The following is a 17,199-nucleotide window of genomic DNA, read 5'->3' as shown; positions in this document are numbered from 1 at the left end:
TGGAACGATATACAGGAAAATGTGAATGGTGATTCTTTTGATGGCTGGATTATATACTTCTATTTTAGAGTTTTCAGTAAGTAGGCATGTATTGTTTTTGTTTTGAGACGTGGTCTTGCTCTGTTGCCCAGGCTGGAGTGCAGGGGCACACGATCATGGCTCACTGCAGCCTCAAACTCTCAGGCTCAAGTGATCCTCCTGCCTCAGCCTCCCAAGTAGCTGGGACCACAAGCCCATGCCATCAGGTCTGGCTAATTTTTGTACTTTTTGTAGAGATGGGGTTTTTTTGGCCATGTTGTTGCAGGTATTTTTAGTTTAACAGAAAAAAGTTAAAATTAGTAGGTACAGAAATGAAAGAGAGGTAAAGATGACAAAAATCAGAATTACTGAGATGTTTGCTAAGCTCTAACAAAATAACTCTCACTTTTGGTGGTTACTATATTCCTTCAGGTCCTGAGGAGTGTATAAGTTATGTGAATGACTTCCTGCCACTCCCTGCCAATAAAATGTTTTTCATTTTAACTTTTTAATAAAACCTTAATAAAATGAACTTAAAAAAAGTTGGCTAAAATATCACACATTCTGTCATTTCATTCTCCTCCATGCAAAACATAGGTCTAACCACACTTTTCTAACACTGTGAAGAAATTAAGTTATACTACCAAAATCGAAGATCCAATTAAAAATTTTCTGAGTGACGAGAGGAGAGGAGGATCCCCTATAGCTACAAATCATTTTTAGGACAAATGATCAATTGTTATGGGGAGAGTCATTTTCCTGGGCTCAAACTGTATCAGTACAACAAGTCATCTACTTTATTTATTATTATTATTAATTATTTGGCCCCCCGGGCTGGAATACAGTGGCACAATCTTGGATCACTGCAAGCTCTGCCTCCCAGGTTCACACCATTCTCCTGCCTCAGTCTCCCGAGTAGCTGGGACTACAGGCGCCCGCCACCACGCCCGGCTAATTTCTTTGTATTTTTTTTTAATAGTGTTAGCCAGGATGGTCTCGATCTCCTGATCTCGTGATCCACCCACCTCGGCCCCCCAAAGTGCTGGGATTACAGGCGTGAGCCACCGTGCCCGGCCAAGTCATCTACTTTATTTATAAGGTCCTGAACTGCTTTGCTGAAATTCAAATATTAAACTGTAACTTAAATAGTCAACTACATGGCTGGGTGTGGTGGCTCACGCCTGTAATCCCAACACTTTGGGAGGCTGGGGCGGGTGGATCACTTGAGGTCAGGAGTTCAAGATCAGCCTGGCCAACATGGCGAAATGCTGTCTCTACAAATACAAAAAATTAGCCAGGCCTGTAATCCCAGCTACTAGGGAGGCTGAGGTAGGGGAATCGCTTGAACCCAGGGGGCACATGTTGCAGTGAGCCGAGATCATGCCATTGTGCTCCAGCCTGGGCGACAGAGTGAGACTCTACCTCAAAACAAACAAACAAAAAACACAAAAAAAACCCCTACATTTTGTTTACCTAACCATTAACACTTTTACAGAGAGTTACTCTGATGGGATCTATTCAGCCACACCAGTGTCTTAACTTTTTAGACATGTTTAAAGCACCCCCTATTAAAATTTTATTACTGCAGATACATTGTATATCTGTTTGTATTCTTAATGCATATATGTGCTCCCTTTGGGGAGAGATCACCCCTGTTGAGAAGCTCTGACCTACACCAACCAAATACAGTCCTTAGCTCGTGACAATGAAGGATGGCCTCACTGAAGATGAGGGCATGTAGATGCGCCAGTTTGTGGGCAATAGTGAATATGGATTGAAATAATTTCTGTATCTTAGTAAAAAGCTACTGGTGTTTCCCTTCAAAACAATTTCGGGTTGTGGATATCACTGGGGTGTGAGCCAAATGCAGCAGTACATGGGAGATTAAAAATATTGACTCTATTTTGGAAGAAACTTAATTAAAAGTCACTTATAATTTATAAAACTCACAGAAGAGAAATTACACTATTCTAAAAAATAAATCTGTTACGTGAGTTACAGGGTTTAAGTCATGTTAACCATACTGAATAACTGAACTCAAACTTTGAAACATGAAATCTTTAAACTTTACTACTAAAAGATCAATTTTGGTTTGAGGGGGGAAGGGGAAAAATTCCCTATAAAACCATTTTTAAGTTGAAGAGTGACTGAGATGAAAAACTGTTTTGCAGAGAAAGAAAAGTACCTTTTGCTTTCCTTGGAACTTCTGATGCTGGAGAAAATAAAGGCTCATTGTTCGGTTCAGAAAGGTCCGGCAACAAGATGGCCTTGCTAGACCGAGTCCTGCTGCTGCGGGATGATTTAGTGAAGGAAGCTGTGGCGAGCAATCTTTCTTCCTGCTCATTTGTTTCTTTATGTGTCATTTCATCTGTGCGTTCTTCTGATACTGAGTGCAATGAACGTTTTTGGCTTTGACTTTCAGTCTTTTTTGTAAGTTTTTTCTTAGAGCTCATCACCATCGAAAGTTCCTCGTTTGGCACTAAAATGGATTTTCCTAAAGCTGGTTTTCCAACATCAACATTTTCACTTTTAGCTGGGGTATTTCTTGTAGATCTCCTTTTAATGCTGGGAGCTTCTTTCTTCTTGGGGCTACTCTCTTCCTTAACAGCCTTAGATCCTACATCTTCAGATGGATTGATTTTTCTTGGTCTACCACGTTTTCTAGGTATGGCAGACATATCAAATTCTGCTTGAACAGTCAACTGAGATGACTCAAGGTTGGAGTCTTCTCTCACATCTGATGGACTAACTTCTCTCCCTCTGACCCTTCTAATATGTTTAATAGGCAGCTGCTTGTCACTGGATTTATCATCTTGCTTATTTCCTGTATTTTCAGAAGCATCTAAATTAGTACTTCTCAATTTTCTGATCATTCTGCTAGGACTTGTGACCGTACTAACTTTTAGATCATTTATAATTTCAACACTTTCCTGATTTTCTACAGATCTTTTAATTCTTCTAGGAGTCCTTTTTGTAACAGATGAAACCTTAACTTCTTTTTTAGTAGTTTCTTCAACTGCTGGTTCCAACAGCTGAGATGACTTTAACCTTTTTGATTCCCTACCTGTAGTGATCTGTAATTCTTGTTCCACAGAACTGCTGTTTTCTAGTACGTCCTGATTAACTTCTCTCTTTCTCCTTCCTCTCCTAGGCGTACCAGAAGTTTGAGGTATTTGCTGGTTCTGAGATAGTCCTCTGACATCAGAATAGATGTTTTCAGAAGCTTCAGAAATTTCTTTTGCCTTCTTAGTTTTCTTCCTGACTGACTGCCCTGGCATCTTAGGAGTAGCAACATCTGCTGATGCTTCCTGTTGTGCTGATTTGACATTCACGTTTTGGATACGTTGACCTCTCGTACGAGTTTTGGAGGAAACCACGTCATCAACCTGGCTGACATTCATAGTCATTGTGCTTGTTTCCTGAGCAGTCTTAAATGCAGATTTGACTAATTTAGTGGGACACATTATGTTTTGGCTCACTAAAGGTATTGTTTCATGAATGGACTGTTCCATTGTATCTGAAGTAATTTCTTTACTTCTTGTGTCTTTAATTACATCTAGTAAATTTTCTGCAATTGCTACTTTAATAGGTTCAGGCACATATGGTAAAGTGTCTACTTTTTGGGACTTTTGGTCACTAGTTACGGCAGATGGCAAATTTGCAACTTGTCCATGATTATCATTTTCCCCACTGCATACAAGTTTTTCTTCAGTTGCTGTGTTAGCTGCTTTAGGTAACACATCAGATGATGCAAAATCACCTGGCTCAACTTCTCCTTCTTCACCTTCCAATATCAAGGTAAAGTTGCTTTGAGCCACAAAAAGTTCCCCATCTACTTCAGCAATGTCACATTCAGCAGTGTCTTTGTTATCAGCTAAGTCACAAAACTGTTGGTCAATAGTATCAAAATTGTACTGAAGCTTAAGTGTTCCAGAGGGATATAACTCATTAAATGAAAGATTCCTAGCCTCTTCTCCTGAATCTTGAGCTTCAAGCTTTTCTTGTTCAATCACCTAAATGAATTAAAGATAAGAGACTGGTTAAAGAATTTTAATACATGTTTTAACTTGAAGCACACAGGTTTTTGATGACCCTTGGCTGTGTGCCTTTTAAAACATAAATTATATTTAATATGGCATATACTTATGGGTTTACTTTACAAAATTATCCCTTTAAGCAATCAGACTTTCTCATTCAGTCAAAATAACTACATTTTGAGATTATGACTGAAATTTAACTAGAAATTCTACATTTCCCTAGCTAAAAAGACAGTCAACAAAAGCTTGAAAATTATGATGCTAACAGTTCTGAAAACATTTAAGGACTTATTCTATTCTCACCCAAGAAAAAAAATTAACCGGAAAAAACAGAAACAACCCCCAAACTGTGTTTTAATGGTATTCCCCAAATTACCTAACTATCCACACTTTTCTAAATAGCACGATCCCCATAAGGTTGAAGAACAATTCACCTACATAAGCTCCCTTGGGCTAGACTCAATCCTCTTCCCTTTGCTGGGGCTGCATAAACCATGAAATTCCTAAGGCTTTCAAGTTCAGTACCTCTCCTGCAAGGGTTTGGTGGAAGAAGGAATGGTCCTTGCAATTACCTTTTGGTAAGGGAAGGGGAGAAAAAGGAGGAGGTAGAAAGTAACAGAGAGATCTCCTGACCAAGAAGGTAGAACATTACCACCCACCTAGACAATGACATTTTCCCACTCCCCAAACATTCAGTGAGATGACAGACTGGAAATAACCTAGAAATTAGGATTCCCACTTACACCATACCCACAACTCTTATTAGCTTCCCAACTAAAAGAACTGGAACTTTACTCATCTATTTGGCAGTGGGAATACTCATTAAGATGAGTATGGATAACGATGACATTTTTATGAGTTAAGAAACTTCCCAAATCCTAAACAAATTTCTATAAATAATTAGAAGAGTTGGTTTTTTATCTTAAAATTTATTACATAAAAGTTGCCTGCTGGTAATAAAAGATTTGGTATAATAGAATTTTTTTTTTTAAAAACTGTAAGTCTTATTAAGTAGCAAAAAGTTATTTTCAGAGTGTACAGATGTTCAACACCAGCCAGTTGACTATCATTCTCCCACAAGGATGCATGGGGCGGGGGTGTTAATCCTGTTTAACTGTATCCATATATTTTCAAATATATGATCTTATGACTAAAAAAACCTTTCATTTGAACCAGATCAGCAAAAATTAACTTGATAAAACTATGGCTTCTTTAACACTTCCTTTTGGCTTTCATGAAAACCAGTTTATTTATTTATTTATTTTTCCCTGAGACAGGATTTTGTTATGTTGCCCAGGCTGGTCTCAAACTCTTGGGCTCAAGGATCCTCCCTCCTCAAACTCCCAAGTAGCTGGGACTATGGGCACCTGCCACAGCACCCACCTCCAAGGTTGATTTATTAAAGGATGTGTTTTTATATTCCACAAAATATTTATACACTTATTTTTTGAACCCATATTTTTATAAATAAGTTTTTATATAGCAGTCAAATAAATGAACGTGTTAGATTTGAACTACTGTGTCTTGAAACAACTAAACCAAAACTGAAAGACTGACAAAGAAGTAAAAAATTAATTTTTTTTACATGAATTTCTTGAGTATCAGGAGGGCTGTCAGAAATTGGAAGCTTTTCTTCTGGTAAGTCAACACTTTCTTTTAGTACACCAACTTCTACTTCATGATCTTCTTTTAAGTTCAGCGCTACTTCCTGGTTAAGCCTGCGCTCAGAGACAATAGGACCTTCAGAGATAGTGAGCGAGGAGTTTCCACCATCACCAAGGACATCAGCCATAGCTGAAAGAAAAATGAGTGAATTTTTTTACATTTAAACTGAAAAATAAATCCGCACACAAGGAAGCAAACAGAAAGGAAAAGGCTACACTGCACTAGAGTAGTATATTAATAAACTATCACAATGCCAGAAAGTCTGCAACTTCTTAAACAATACACACCTTTCCACAGAGATAAAACAGAAAAAGATAAATTTCACATTTAAAAATGATAACTGATCAACGATATCAGGAAACTTTTAATATGACGACCAACTGCTTCAAGGAAGTTCAGGTGCTTGTTCCTTATTAATCTGAAACTGTATTCACCAGGTGACTACCAGACAACCAGCTATCCTTGTAGAGTAATTACAGAATTACATGAGGAACATGCAATCTGGGCTTTGATACAACTAGGATAAAGAATGAATCTCTTTTGGCAGAAAGCATTCAAATAGGTACAAATGTACTCTACTACTTTAAAATCCTTTAGTGTTTAACAACAACAAAACATCAATAAAAAAGCACAAAAATAAAAGATGAACTAGGAAAAAATATTTCTACACTTTCAATGGAAAATGGGGCTATTATCCCTAACATGTGGATACTAATAAAACAAAATGAAAAATGTTTTCCTGTTTGGCAAAAAGAGGACGATGAAAAAACACTTTACAGGCTTCTCATCAAATACATAAAAGTAGTATACAAACTTTATTGGATACAACAATAAAATATTAAAAATCTGGCTGGGCACAGTGGCTCACACCTGTAATCCTAGCACTTTGGGAGGCCAAGGCAGGTGGATCATGAGGTCAGGAGATCGAGACCACCCTGGCTAACACGGTGAAACCCTGTCTCCACTAAAAATACAAAAAATTAGCCAGGCGTGGTGGCGGGCACCTGTAGTCCCAGCTACTCGGGAGACTGAGGCAGGAGAATAGCGTGAACCTGGGAGGCGGAGCTTGCAGTGAGCCGAGATTGCGCCACTGCACTCTAGCCTGGGTGACAGAGCGAGACTCTGTTTCAAAAAAAAAAAAAATCTGTACATACTTCTGGACCCAACAAGTCCATGGTTAGGAATCTACCCAAAAGAAATACTGACATAGAATGTAATGTGCACAAGAATATTCACTGCAGAAACAGCAAAACAAACCCCAAAATGGTGATTGGCCCAAATGTTCAGCAATAAGCAATTAGTTAAGCATGTAACATCTACACTACAAAACACTATTAGAGCTGTTAAAAAGAACAGGATTAATCTATATTCCTGACAGAAAAAATGTCTTAAATATATTACATGAGAAAAGAAAGTTGCTTTTTTGATAATGATCATTTCTAACAGCTAACATTTACTAAACTTCAGGTACCAAGCGCTACACAAAACACTTTACATGCAAGGGGCTTAATCCTGACAACTCTAGGAAATGGGTCTTATTAATATTCCCATTTAAAACTATTAATATTTTACCAACAAAAAAAATAGAGACACAGCCCTTAAGTGCAGAACTGGGTTAGGAACCCACACATTCGGGTTCAGCCCCCTGCACCCTTCAGGCACCGTCTTGTCTCCTCTTCCAACATATCGGGGGAAATGGGCACAGAAAACAAAAATTCGGGAAAGACACTTTAAATGGTTAATTATGGACCCCTAAAATGGGTGATCGGCTTTTTACTTTACATGTTAGACAATTCTCTCTGGATTACTCCATAATCATGTATTACCTTAATCATGGGACAAAAACTAGTCTGCTGAAGCTTGCCCTATACCCCATTCATAATGTACCAGGAACAAAGGCATAACAGTTGAGAGCATGGGCTCTAGAGTCAGATAACAACTATGTCATAGTATAGTGCTGTGAGGATTAAATGAGTTAATAGACACAAGATGATCAGACCAATTCTGGGCATAGACATTCAAGGTGTCTGCTTCCCCTGAATCCAACTGTAAGCTCCTTAAGAAAATCCTATCTTCCTCATCTCTGTATAGCCAGGGCCTAACTGAGAATAGGCCTTCACAAAAATGCTCATTGGATTAAAAAAAAATTCCATATATTTGTTAATTTCCCTGGAGAATATTCAGTCATTTGTGATTATTTTCTAATAATGAAAAGTCAACCTTGGCCTTAAGTTATCACAAACACGAAATAACTCTTCTGAGTCCAAGAAGATCAAACAAACAGCAGGGATGCATTTGGCTGTGGACTAGTAATCTAAGACTTTGAATATTAGAGCCACAGAATGCCTTACAAGCAACCCACTGTCTGACAGCTTATGTATCTCCTTAGAATACTTCTACACCAGGAAAGCTGACCAGAGAGAGGAATAACTGAGGAGGAAAAATCTGAATAACACAATAGATTATTTTGTTCTAAGAACAGAAAACTCTTCAATCAAAACACAAAAATGGAATAATCCTGAAGTCAAAATTATACATACATTTATTGTCATTTGCTCTAATTGCAGAGGTGTAGGTTTCAACAGATGTTAATCCTTCGTCCAACACTGGTACCTTGGACTTCTGGGTGAAGATTTTCCTTTAGAAAAAGAAATACATACCTTAGTGTGTAAGAAGATCCCATCTGCTTTAACCTGCTTTAGTCCTACCACCTAACCTGTCATTTTGGTGATGTAAACTGAGGTTCAGAGAATTCAATACAACTCAAGCTCATTCTGAACAATAACATAAAATTTAAAAGTGAATTCAGAAACAATGCTGTACTTGTTTTACCCATTTTCTAATGTTTTACTCTTTTGGCAACAATGGCATGGCCTTAAAGTAGAAATGAAATGATTTTAAAATGCCTGTCAGTATACATTATATTTAAGCCAATTTTTAATAATCTGTGGCCAGTCTTCAAATAAGTCTGTCAAGTATTCTGGAATATTTTCTATGAATTCAGTAGAGGCAAGGTTCAATATTTTAATGTTACCTAGAAAAAGTATGATAAATGGCTCAGAATAAGAGACCAATGAAACCTGTATTAATCCACATGAAAATAAATCCTGGAATATGATGACAGTGTTCCTTTAATATTCTAATCTGACCTTTCTCAAAACCCAATTAAAGCATGCTAATTTTGAAAATTACAACAAATAGTATTTGAAAGTAAATTCAATAAAAAGGTATTTGAAACATTTATAGATTTTACCATAAAAGTAACAGTGATACATCACCACAAAATATCAAATAAGCTTATATTTTAAAAGGAACTAGTTAGCCAAGATAGTGAATATGCACCCGGGTTCTCACTGGTAACTCTCATGTGATTCCTTCTCATGCGACTGCTCTTTGCTTTGCAATTATCCATGAAAGCCATTGCAATAAATAACATTAGTTTTCATTAAAATTCAAAAAACATTACAATGAAAAAATAATTTGGATAATCCTTTCATACTGGCTTCTACTTTTTCCATGCAGGCCTGGCAAAAATTCCAGCTAATCTAGATTTCTCAGGCGTAAAGCATGTGATTTAGTTCAAGGTACAAGGGGTGACTATCATGATACTGAATTGTATAGGTGGTCTGGTAAGTCCCTTTCATTATGTATAAAGTAACGAACCATTTATAATGTTGTAAGTTATATTTTGTGTCGGTTAATTTTACTGAATCACCCTTACTACTACTTGATAACTGAAGCTGTCCCTTTTTTGTATCCTCTACAACGGTGTTATTCAAAAGTGCGGACATGCAATCTGTGTCAGTCTTGCAATGAGACAAGGACCTCTTGCCAGAAGGTGAATCAATTGCTTCACTAATCATACTGATTAGTACAGCTGACTTTCCGTAAAGGAGGCAGTGCACTTATCTATATTCCAAGGCAGGCTGTTTATCTTGTGGTAGAACATAAACTGACACTCTCACCAATCTGCTTGACCATACTTTGAATACGTCATCTGGTAAAGTGTCAATGAAAATTATTTGGGAGTATGTTTCAAATGGTCGTTAAAAAACACAAACTTAGAGTCATGTATTGAACAAATGGAAGGAAATAAAACTGTCTGTCATCTCCCCTGTGCTCTACTGTGTCTACCTACGAGTCTTGTGCTTGATCATCCTGAAACCACTGGAAAGCAGAGGGCATGGAGGTATGCACAGCTGTGAGCGAAATCTTGGTCTTCAACAAAAACAGAATCACCAGAGTTCTGCCTCAATTTACCGTGTCTCTGTATATTTCCGAAACTTTATAGTAACTACTAAATGACATATAACTGTACAACTAAACTTCTTTTAAAACAGCCAACATTACCAAAATGGAGATGTTAAAGATCTAAGTGAAATCTAACATGCACAGAATATTTTACTTCTGGTTCACAATTTCATTAAACTTCTTTCTAAAAGTATTTGAATTTCTCTCCATTAACTTACCCTTCATAGACTGATGGTGCACAAAGAGAAGCTTCAGTTCCTTGAACCGGGCTTAAGTGATTCAATTCTGAAAATGCCTCTGCTGCAACTAAGAGATCCTTTGTTTCTGCATCTTCTAAATTGCCTATAAGTCATACAAATAAGAATATTATTTATGCTAAATATTTAGTGATTACTGATAGTCTTGCATTATTACTTTTTAAAAAGTTGTTGGGTCTGCTTTTTTGTTCTTTTAGGTTTGCTGCTGTGTTATCAGACTGCTAACACTTTCTTCTTCTTTTTTTTTTTTTTGAGACGGAGTCTTGCTGTGTCGCCCAGGCTGGAGTGCAGTGGCGCTATCTTGGCTCACTGCAAGCTCTGCCTCCCAGGTTCATGCCATTCTCCTGCCTCAGCCCCCCGAGTAGCTGGGACTACAGATGCCCGCCACCATGCCCTGCTGATTTTTTGTATTTTTAGTAGAGACGGGGTTTCACTGTTTTAGCCAGGATGGTCTCGATCTCCTGACCTCGTGATCCACCCACCTGGGCCTTCCAAAGTGCTGGGATTACAGGCATAAGCCACTGCACCCGGCCAACACCTTCTTCTTCTAATTCTCTGAACCTAGCTCAAGAGCCCCCCTTAACCTCTCGCTTTTCACTTTTTGCTGAACAGGCACTAATGCAACTGTTTTATAGACATTAACTTACTTAATCCTCAACATTCAAAAAAAGTAGATAAGAAAACTGAAGCCTAAGGTTATACTGCGTATCCCAGCTCATGACGCGTACTCAGTAAGTAGCTGAGCTAGGATTCAAATCTAGCTTCACTATAGAGTTTGTGTTGTATGAAACCCCACCCACCACAAACACAATACAGATTTCTGGCCAGGCGCGGAGGCTCATGCCTGTAATCCCAGCACTCTGGGAGGCTGAGGCAGGCAGATCACGAGGTCAGGAGTTCGAGACCAGCCTGGCCAACATGGTGAAACCCCGCCTCTAATAATACAAAAATTGGCTGGGCATGGTGGCACGTGCCTGTAATCCCAGCTACTCAGGAGGCTGAGGCAGGAGAATCACTGGAAGCTGGGAGGCAGAGGTTGCAGTGAGCCGAGATCACACCACTGCACTCCAGCCTGGGCAACAAGAGCGAAACTCTGTCTCAAAAAAAAATAAATAAATACAAATTTCTATTTGAGACTGCCTAATATTGTAAGAATAATCAGTGAAGATAATGCTATGAACATTCTTTTAATAGCTACCATTTAAACATGTTAGTAGAACAAGGCACATCAAAAGAGCAATGTAGGCCAGGACCGGTGGCGCATGCCTGTAATCCAGCTACTTGGGAGGCTGAGGCAAGAGAAGAGGTTGCAGGAGCTGAAATAGCCCCACTGTACTCCATCCTGGGCGACAGAGCAAGACTCTGTCTCAAATAAGTAAGGCAGTGTAAATTTCTAGACATATGCTATTTATGGGCATGGTCCTAAAGTTCTTAGAGTAATTAATAATGCCCATGCTTACTAAGTAAAGATATCATAGTCCAAACTTCAGTGGACTCTCATCTTAAACTACTTAAGATGCAGATTTTTATGTAAGTATGTAGTTTTACAGCTTTAGAGTTAGGAGTTACCTTTAAATAACCTTGTTAAAAACGTGTGTAGGGTAAGAAACATACAAATAGGTTCAGTTTTCTGACCCACCAATTCTAGGTGAAGTCTCTCCCATTTAGTAGTGTTCCCCTGGCCCTCTTGTTAACCAAACTGGATTCTAAGTGTTTGTCAGTATAGTCCACCATGCTCTGTGTGACATGGGAGCAGGTGCCATTTCTACTTGACTCACACTGATCTTCAACACCTAGAATAAACACAGTAGGAGCTAACAGGAATACATACTTTAGGAACTCAAAACATTTTTTGATCACTAAAATAATATTTTTTTTCTTTTTGAGACAGGGTCTCATTCTCTTGCCTGGGCTGGAGTTCAATGGCGCAATCACGGCTCACTGCATCCCCAACCTTGACCTCCTGGGTCCAAGCGATCCTCCCCTCTCAGTGTCCTGAGTAGCTAGGAATACAAGTGCATGCTATCATGCCCAGCTAATTTTTTAATATTTTTTTTAGAGATGGGGGTCTCCCTATGTTGTCTAGGCTGGTCTCGAACTCCTGGGCTCCTGAAGTGCTGGTATTACAGGCGTGAGCCACTTTACCCAGCCTGAACATTTATTTTCATTGTCCAGTGATTATTTTGGAGGTGAGGACAGAGAGTAGAATGAAATTCCTAATTTCTGAGAATTATAGAAACTTAAAACTGGTGGATAAGTTAAAAATTGCAATAATTTGGCAGGGCGCGGTGGCTCACGCCTGTAATCCCAGCACTCTGGGAGGCCGAGGCAGGCAGATCACGAGGTCAGGAGTTCGAGACCAGCCTGGCCAATATGGTGAAACCCCGTCTCTACTAAAAATACAAAAATTAGCCAGTCATGGTGGGGGGCGACTATAGTCCCAGCTACTCTGGAGGCTGAGGCAGAAGAACTGCTTGAACCTGGTGGTGGGGGCGGAGGTTGCAGTGAGCCGAGATCACGCCACTGCACTCCAGCCTGGGCAACAGAGTGAGACTCTGTCTCAAAAATTAAATAAATAAAAATTGCAATAATTTGTTCTGTAAAGTTATTTCTCATAGCTACTGGAAGGACTTTCAAGTCAGACTATGGCATCTTACATTTCTTTCCTTAAATGTTACTATTCTTTTCTAAATTTCACGGCCAAATAAAAAATATAACACATAAGTTCTCCTCTGAAATCTCGTACCTACTCATGAAACAATGTAAGCCACACTTTCTAAGCTGAAGGAGTAAGGTCTGTGCATTATGTCTAGGAACTAGTATACTGTGAGCATATAATATTTAACTCTCATGCTTTCTTTCTGAGATAGGGTCTTGCTCTGTCACGCAGGCTAAAGTACAGTGGTGCAATCATGACTCACTGAGGTTTCAAACTTCTGAACACTCCCACCATGCCTGGCTAATTTTTAAATTTCTATTTTGTAAAGACAGGGCCTCGCTATGTTGACCAGGCTGGTCTTGAACTCCTGGGCTCAAGCAATCCTCCAGCCTCAGCCTCCCAAAGTGCTGAAATTAACTAGCATGAGCCACAGTGCCTGGCTATGATGCTTTTCTTATGGTGGAAAAAATTCTATTATAAACTTTATTGAGGGACATTAATAACAATTTTGAGTATTCAGAAATGAGTTCTTACCCATTTGTTTCTGTAGGTCTGAAGGAGTTACTTCTGATGCAAATACATCTTTATCTCCATTCTTTTCAGTTTGTTCAGTTACATTAGTAGTTAGTGCAGTGGAAGAGCTTTTGGGCTTAGAGGCCGTGAAAACAGTCTCTTCAAGGTCTTCCGGTGACGGTGCATCCTGATACTCTAAGGTAGTCTCATCGGATGTGATTGAAACACTGCTGTTTCCTTTGCTCACATCCAGTTTCTCTAAACTTTGTGACCCCACATCCATTTCTTGATGCTCCTTTTCAGGGCCGTTCAGGAAAAAAGATGTGGTCCTATCTTTGCTCTTCAGCAATTCAGTTTCCACTGGAACTGCACATTTTTTAGGTGTAGTAAATACTTCTAATTTGCTATCATCTGCAGCCTGTAAAGTAAGATTTTGAAAAGAAAAAAATTAGTAAATATCACAGTTAAGTCTAGTCGTAAGCTACCCATCCCAATCATACCCATACTTTCTTTGTTGTTTTTATCCAAATTCTCTCCTTAATAAAAATTCATTTATTCTAAATCCATTCTCTTCTAGTACGTAAAAGTTAATGGTGGCTAATGTTTCCCTAATTGGTAATATACCAGTATTTTCAGAAGACTACAACACAGAACAGGCCAGATGACCAATAATCATCACTGAAAGGTTCCTATTAACCTACAGTGGACCTCAAGACACACCCTCAAAAACATACAACTAGTTAGAAACAACACAATATAAAGTAAAAACAAACATAAAAGAAGGACTAAAAATTAGGAGGTTTGAATCCTACTCCCAATTCTACCACCATACATCTAGCTGACTACAGCCAACTTACTTGGTGCTTCCGAGTCCTATTTAACTGTAAGATGATGGGTTTGGCTTAGCCAATGGCCCTAGTGTTTCTTTCAGAACTAACCTTTTCTTATTTCATTACTAGCTACAAGATTATATACAAAAATCTATAGTGGTATTTAAAAACTTGATTTATCTAACTTTTTACTTGTCAGAGCTAATATATTCTTATTTAAAAATGTCTTTTCTCCCAATTATTATCAAACTTACCCCAGGAATCCATTTTGGGTGGACATCTTCTTCCACAAATGAAATTCTAGTTTCTTTAAGTCGTTGAGGAGACCTTCCAGGTGATGGAGAGGGAGATGCTAAAGGTGTTGATCGAAGAGTAGACCTCAGGATGGACTGAGGAGTGAACTCAGAAAATCCAGAAGTAGTAACTGACATGGCCAAACTTTTAGCTTTCTATAGTAAAGAGCAAATGGAATTACACCATTAAAAGCGCTTATAGGCCGGGCGCGGTGGCTCACGCCTGTAATCCCTGCACTTTGGGAGGCAGAGGCAGGCGGATCACCAGGTCAGGAGATCGAGACCATCCTGGCTAACACGGTGAAACCCCATCTCTACTAAAAATACAAAAAATTAGGCAGGCGGGGTGGCGGGCGCCTGTAGTCCCAGCTACTTGGGAGGCTGAGGCAGGAGAATGGCATGAACCCGGGAGGTGGAGCTTGCAGTGAGCCGAGATTGCGCCACTGCACTCCAGCCTGGGCGACAGAGTGAGACTCCGTCTCCAAAAAAAAAAAAAAAAGTGCTTATATAAAAACAGATGGGGTCAACTGAGTCACAATAGTGGTTATATTCTCATCTCATCTCCAATAAACATATCAATAGAAATATTTATTCCAGATTTCTGCAAAGAAAATACAAAATTCTTCCAGAGCTTTTTATACGTAAGTCTACGAAACATAAAACTGCATCCATCTTTCTAAAAGCATTATTTCCAACTTAAATTCAACTAAAAAAGTGCCAATTAGTAAGATAAATTACTTAAATTATAGAATTATACAAATCTAATTACAGAAAACTACAGTAAGACTGACTGTAGTATGTTTCAGAAAAAAAATTTCGTCACACGAATCCAATAATAACCAAATTATGTATCAGAATCCTCTGAAGATTTCGTATAATGAATACAAATAATCTGAAATTAGCATGTAAATTTATTTAGTAGAGATAATTCCTTCACTTGGCCTCTAAAGGCCTAGTAAACAAATTACTGAATCCCATTAGATCATAATAAATTCTGTTAGACATGTTACAAGATCATAACAATTCTTTTTTCTAGACTATTCTGGCAGCAGGTATAAAATTCCTCCAATTTCATTTCATTTGAACCTAGCTGTAGAGAATACAAAGTGTGATTTATTTTTGACAAATGAAAAAAATACTATACTGAATATTAAATTATTGAAACCTAATCTTTTCAACTTATTTTAATAAGTATTTTAGGAAGAGCACTTATTGAGGTATCTTTTATTCAACTTGAAAAATAAGGATTCCCTAGCTTCACTATAAATGCTGGATATCCAAACAGAGAACCCAGGGACAATGGGGAGGGGTGAGGGAGAAATAAAGCTTCTGGGTTTCAATCCAGAACATTAGTCAAGGGGCTAGGGAGATAGTATGTTTTTAAAAAAAAAAAAACAAACTTTAAAAATGGAAAGGTTTAAAAAGACCACCACTAGCAGATATCACAAGTTGAGTGCTGTGATTTCTCAGCTAATAACTTATGAGATGGGAAAAGGCAGTTTAAAGAGGGATAAACCAAAGTAGCAAGGAGTAAGAGTTTTGTCAAAGAATTTAAATAAATACAAATAAACCAAAGAACTAAATAGCATTTGATAGAAGAAATAACAGCATAATGATATCAGAAATGGAGCTCACATAAAAATGAAATAAAAACAAACTCAAGAACCTGAAAGTATTACAAAGGACAAAGGCAAATTCACAACCACACAGAACCCTATATTACCTTTAAGAAAATAATGTAATTGTTAACTAAATTTAATTAGCTCGGTTTTTAGAAGATGTGAAAACATAAAAGGATGCTTAAAGCATTTCCCAGCACTCCCCAAGCGTATCAGTTATAAATTGCTTATTTTTCTCCTTGCTACTTGAAAAGTAAGAGCCATCTAGTTTGATTGTGAACGCTAGATGCGTAAATACTAACCTTAACTACAAGAGGAGTTTCAAGCAAATGTAATTCTGAAGCCCTGGAGATGGCCTGAGGCGATCCTTTTAATTGCGAACTTGAGGGCAGTGAACGGGATACTAGGTACAAAGGAGATTTCATGGAGCTTTGCTGAATAAACTCCGAACACTGAGAAGGCCGGGGGACAGGCTGAACAACCAAATCTAGCAGTCTGTAATCAGAATGCGCATTTATTGAGTTATACTGAAAAAACAAAAGAATTTAGTATCCCATTTAATCAGACCTCTATATTCACTGGTAACTATGATAGCCACATGCAAATACAGTCAAGTATATTAATGTAATCCAAAGTGCTACCATGCATTCAGAAAGTCAGAAAATTATTCATCGCAAAACAGAATTGAGAACTGCACATAGCAACTGATTTTCAGAAAGAGTTTGCGTCGTCCTCTTTCCCTTTACCTATATTTACTGAGCTCTTACTATGTGCCTGGCATTTATTTTCAAATGAAGATGAACTGCCAATGATTTAAAATACTAAAGAAAACAGGACAAGGCTTCCCTGGCAATCCATTTACTAAAATTCATCAACATGCAAAATATCCATTCACCTACATGTAATATATATAATGAATATTGGTTCATTTTGCCTTTATGGTTCGGATTACAATAAAGACTAGACTGACAACCCACACCCACCACCACAACCAAAAGTTAATTTTTTCAAGTCAATGAGTTTGGTGACAAAGTACAACTTTAAGATTCTACTACAA

The 17,199-nt window shown here is 38.2% G+C and overlaps 1 protein-coding gene across 2 annotated transcripts in view; it reads right to left on the bottom strand.

Annotated features, from left to right (window-relative positions):
* The window catches only part of AHCTF1 (AT-hook containing transcription factor 1), a 97,810-nt gene that overhangs the window by 6,840 nt on the left and 73,771 nt on the right, over window positions 1-17,199 (bottom strand). For both annotated transcript variants that reach the window (XM_034950220.3, XM_024927978.4), the window contains exons 27-33: window positions 16,445-16,637; window positions 14,485-14,679; window positions 13,422-13,818; window positions 10,190-10,313; window positions 8,261-8,358; window positions 5,641-5,849; window positions 2,204-4,031 (exon numbers count right to left, since the gene is read on the bottom strand). In XM_034950220.3, the coding sequence (XP_034806111.1) occupies window positions 2,204-4,031; window positions 5,641-5,849; window positions 8,261-8,358; window positions 10,190-10,313; window positions 13,422-13,818; window positions 14,485-14,679; window positions 16,445-16,637 (3,044 nt within the window). The remainder of the gene's footprint in view (window positions 1-2,203; window positions 4,032-5,640; window positions 5,850-8,260; window positions 8,359-10,189; window positions 10,314-13,421; window positions 13,819-14,484; window positions 14,680-16,444; window positions 16,638-17,199) is intronic.

This window comes from Pan paniscus, chromosome 1 (genome assembly GCF_029289425.2).
Source record: "Pan paniscus chromosome 1, NHGRI_mPanPan1-v2.0_pri, whole genome shotgun sequence".
In the NCBI taxonomy this organism is placed as follows: Eukaryota; Metazoa; Chordata; class Mammalia; order Primates; family Hominidae; genus Pan; species Pan paniscus.
This window is presented reverse-complemented; position numbering and strand designations above follow the sequence as displayed.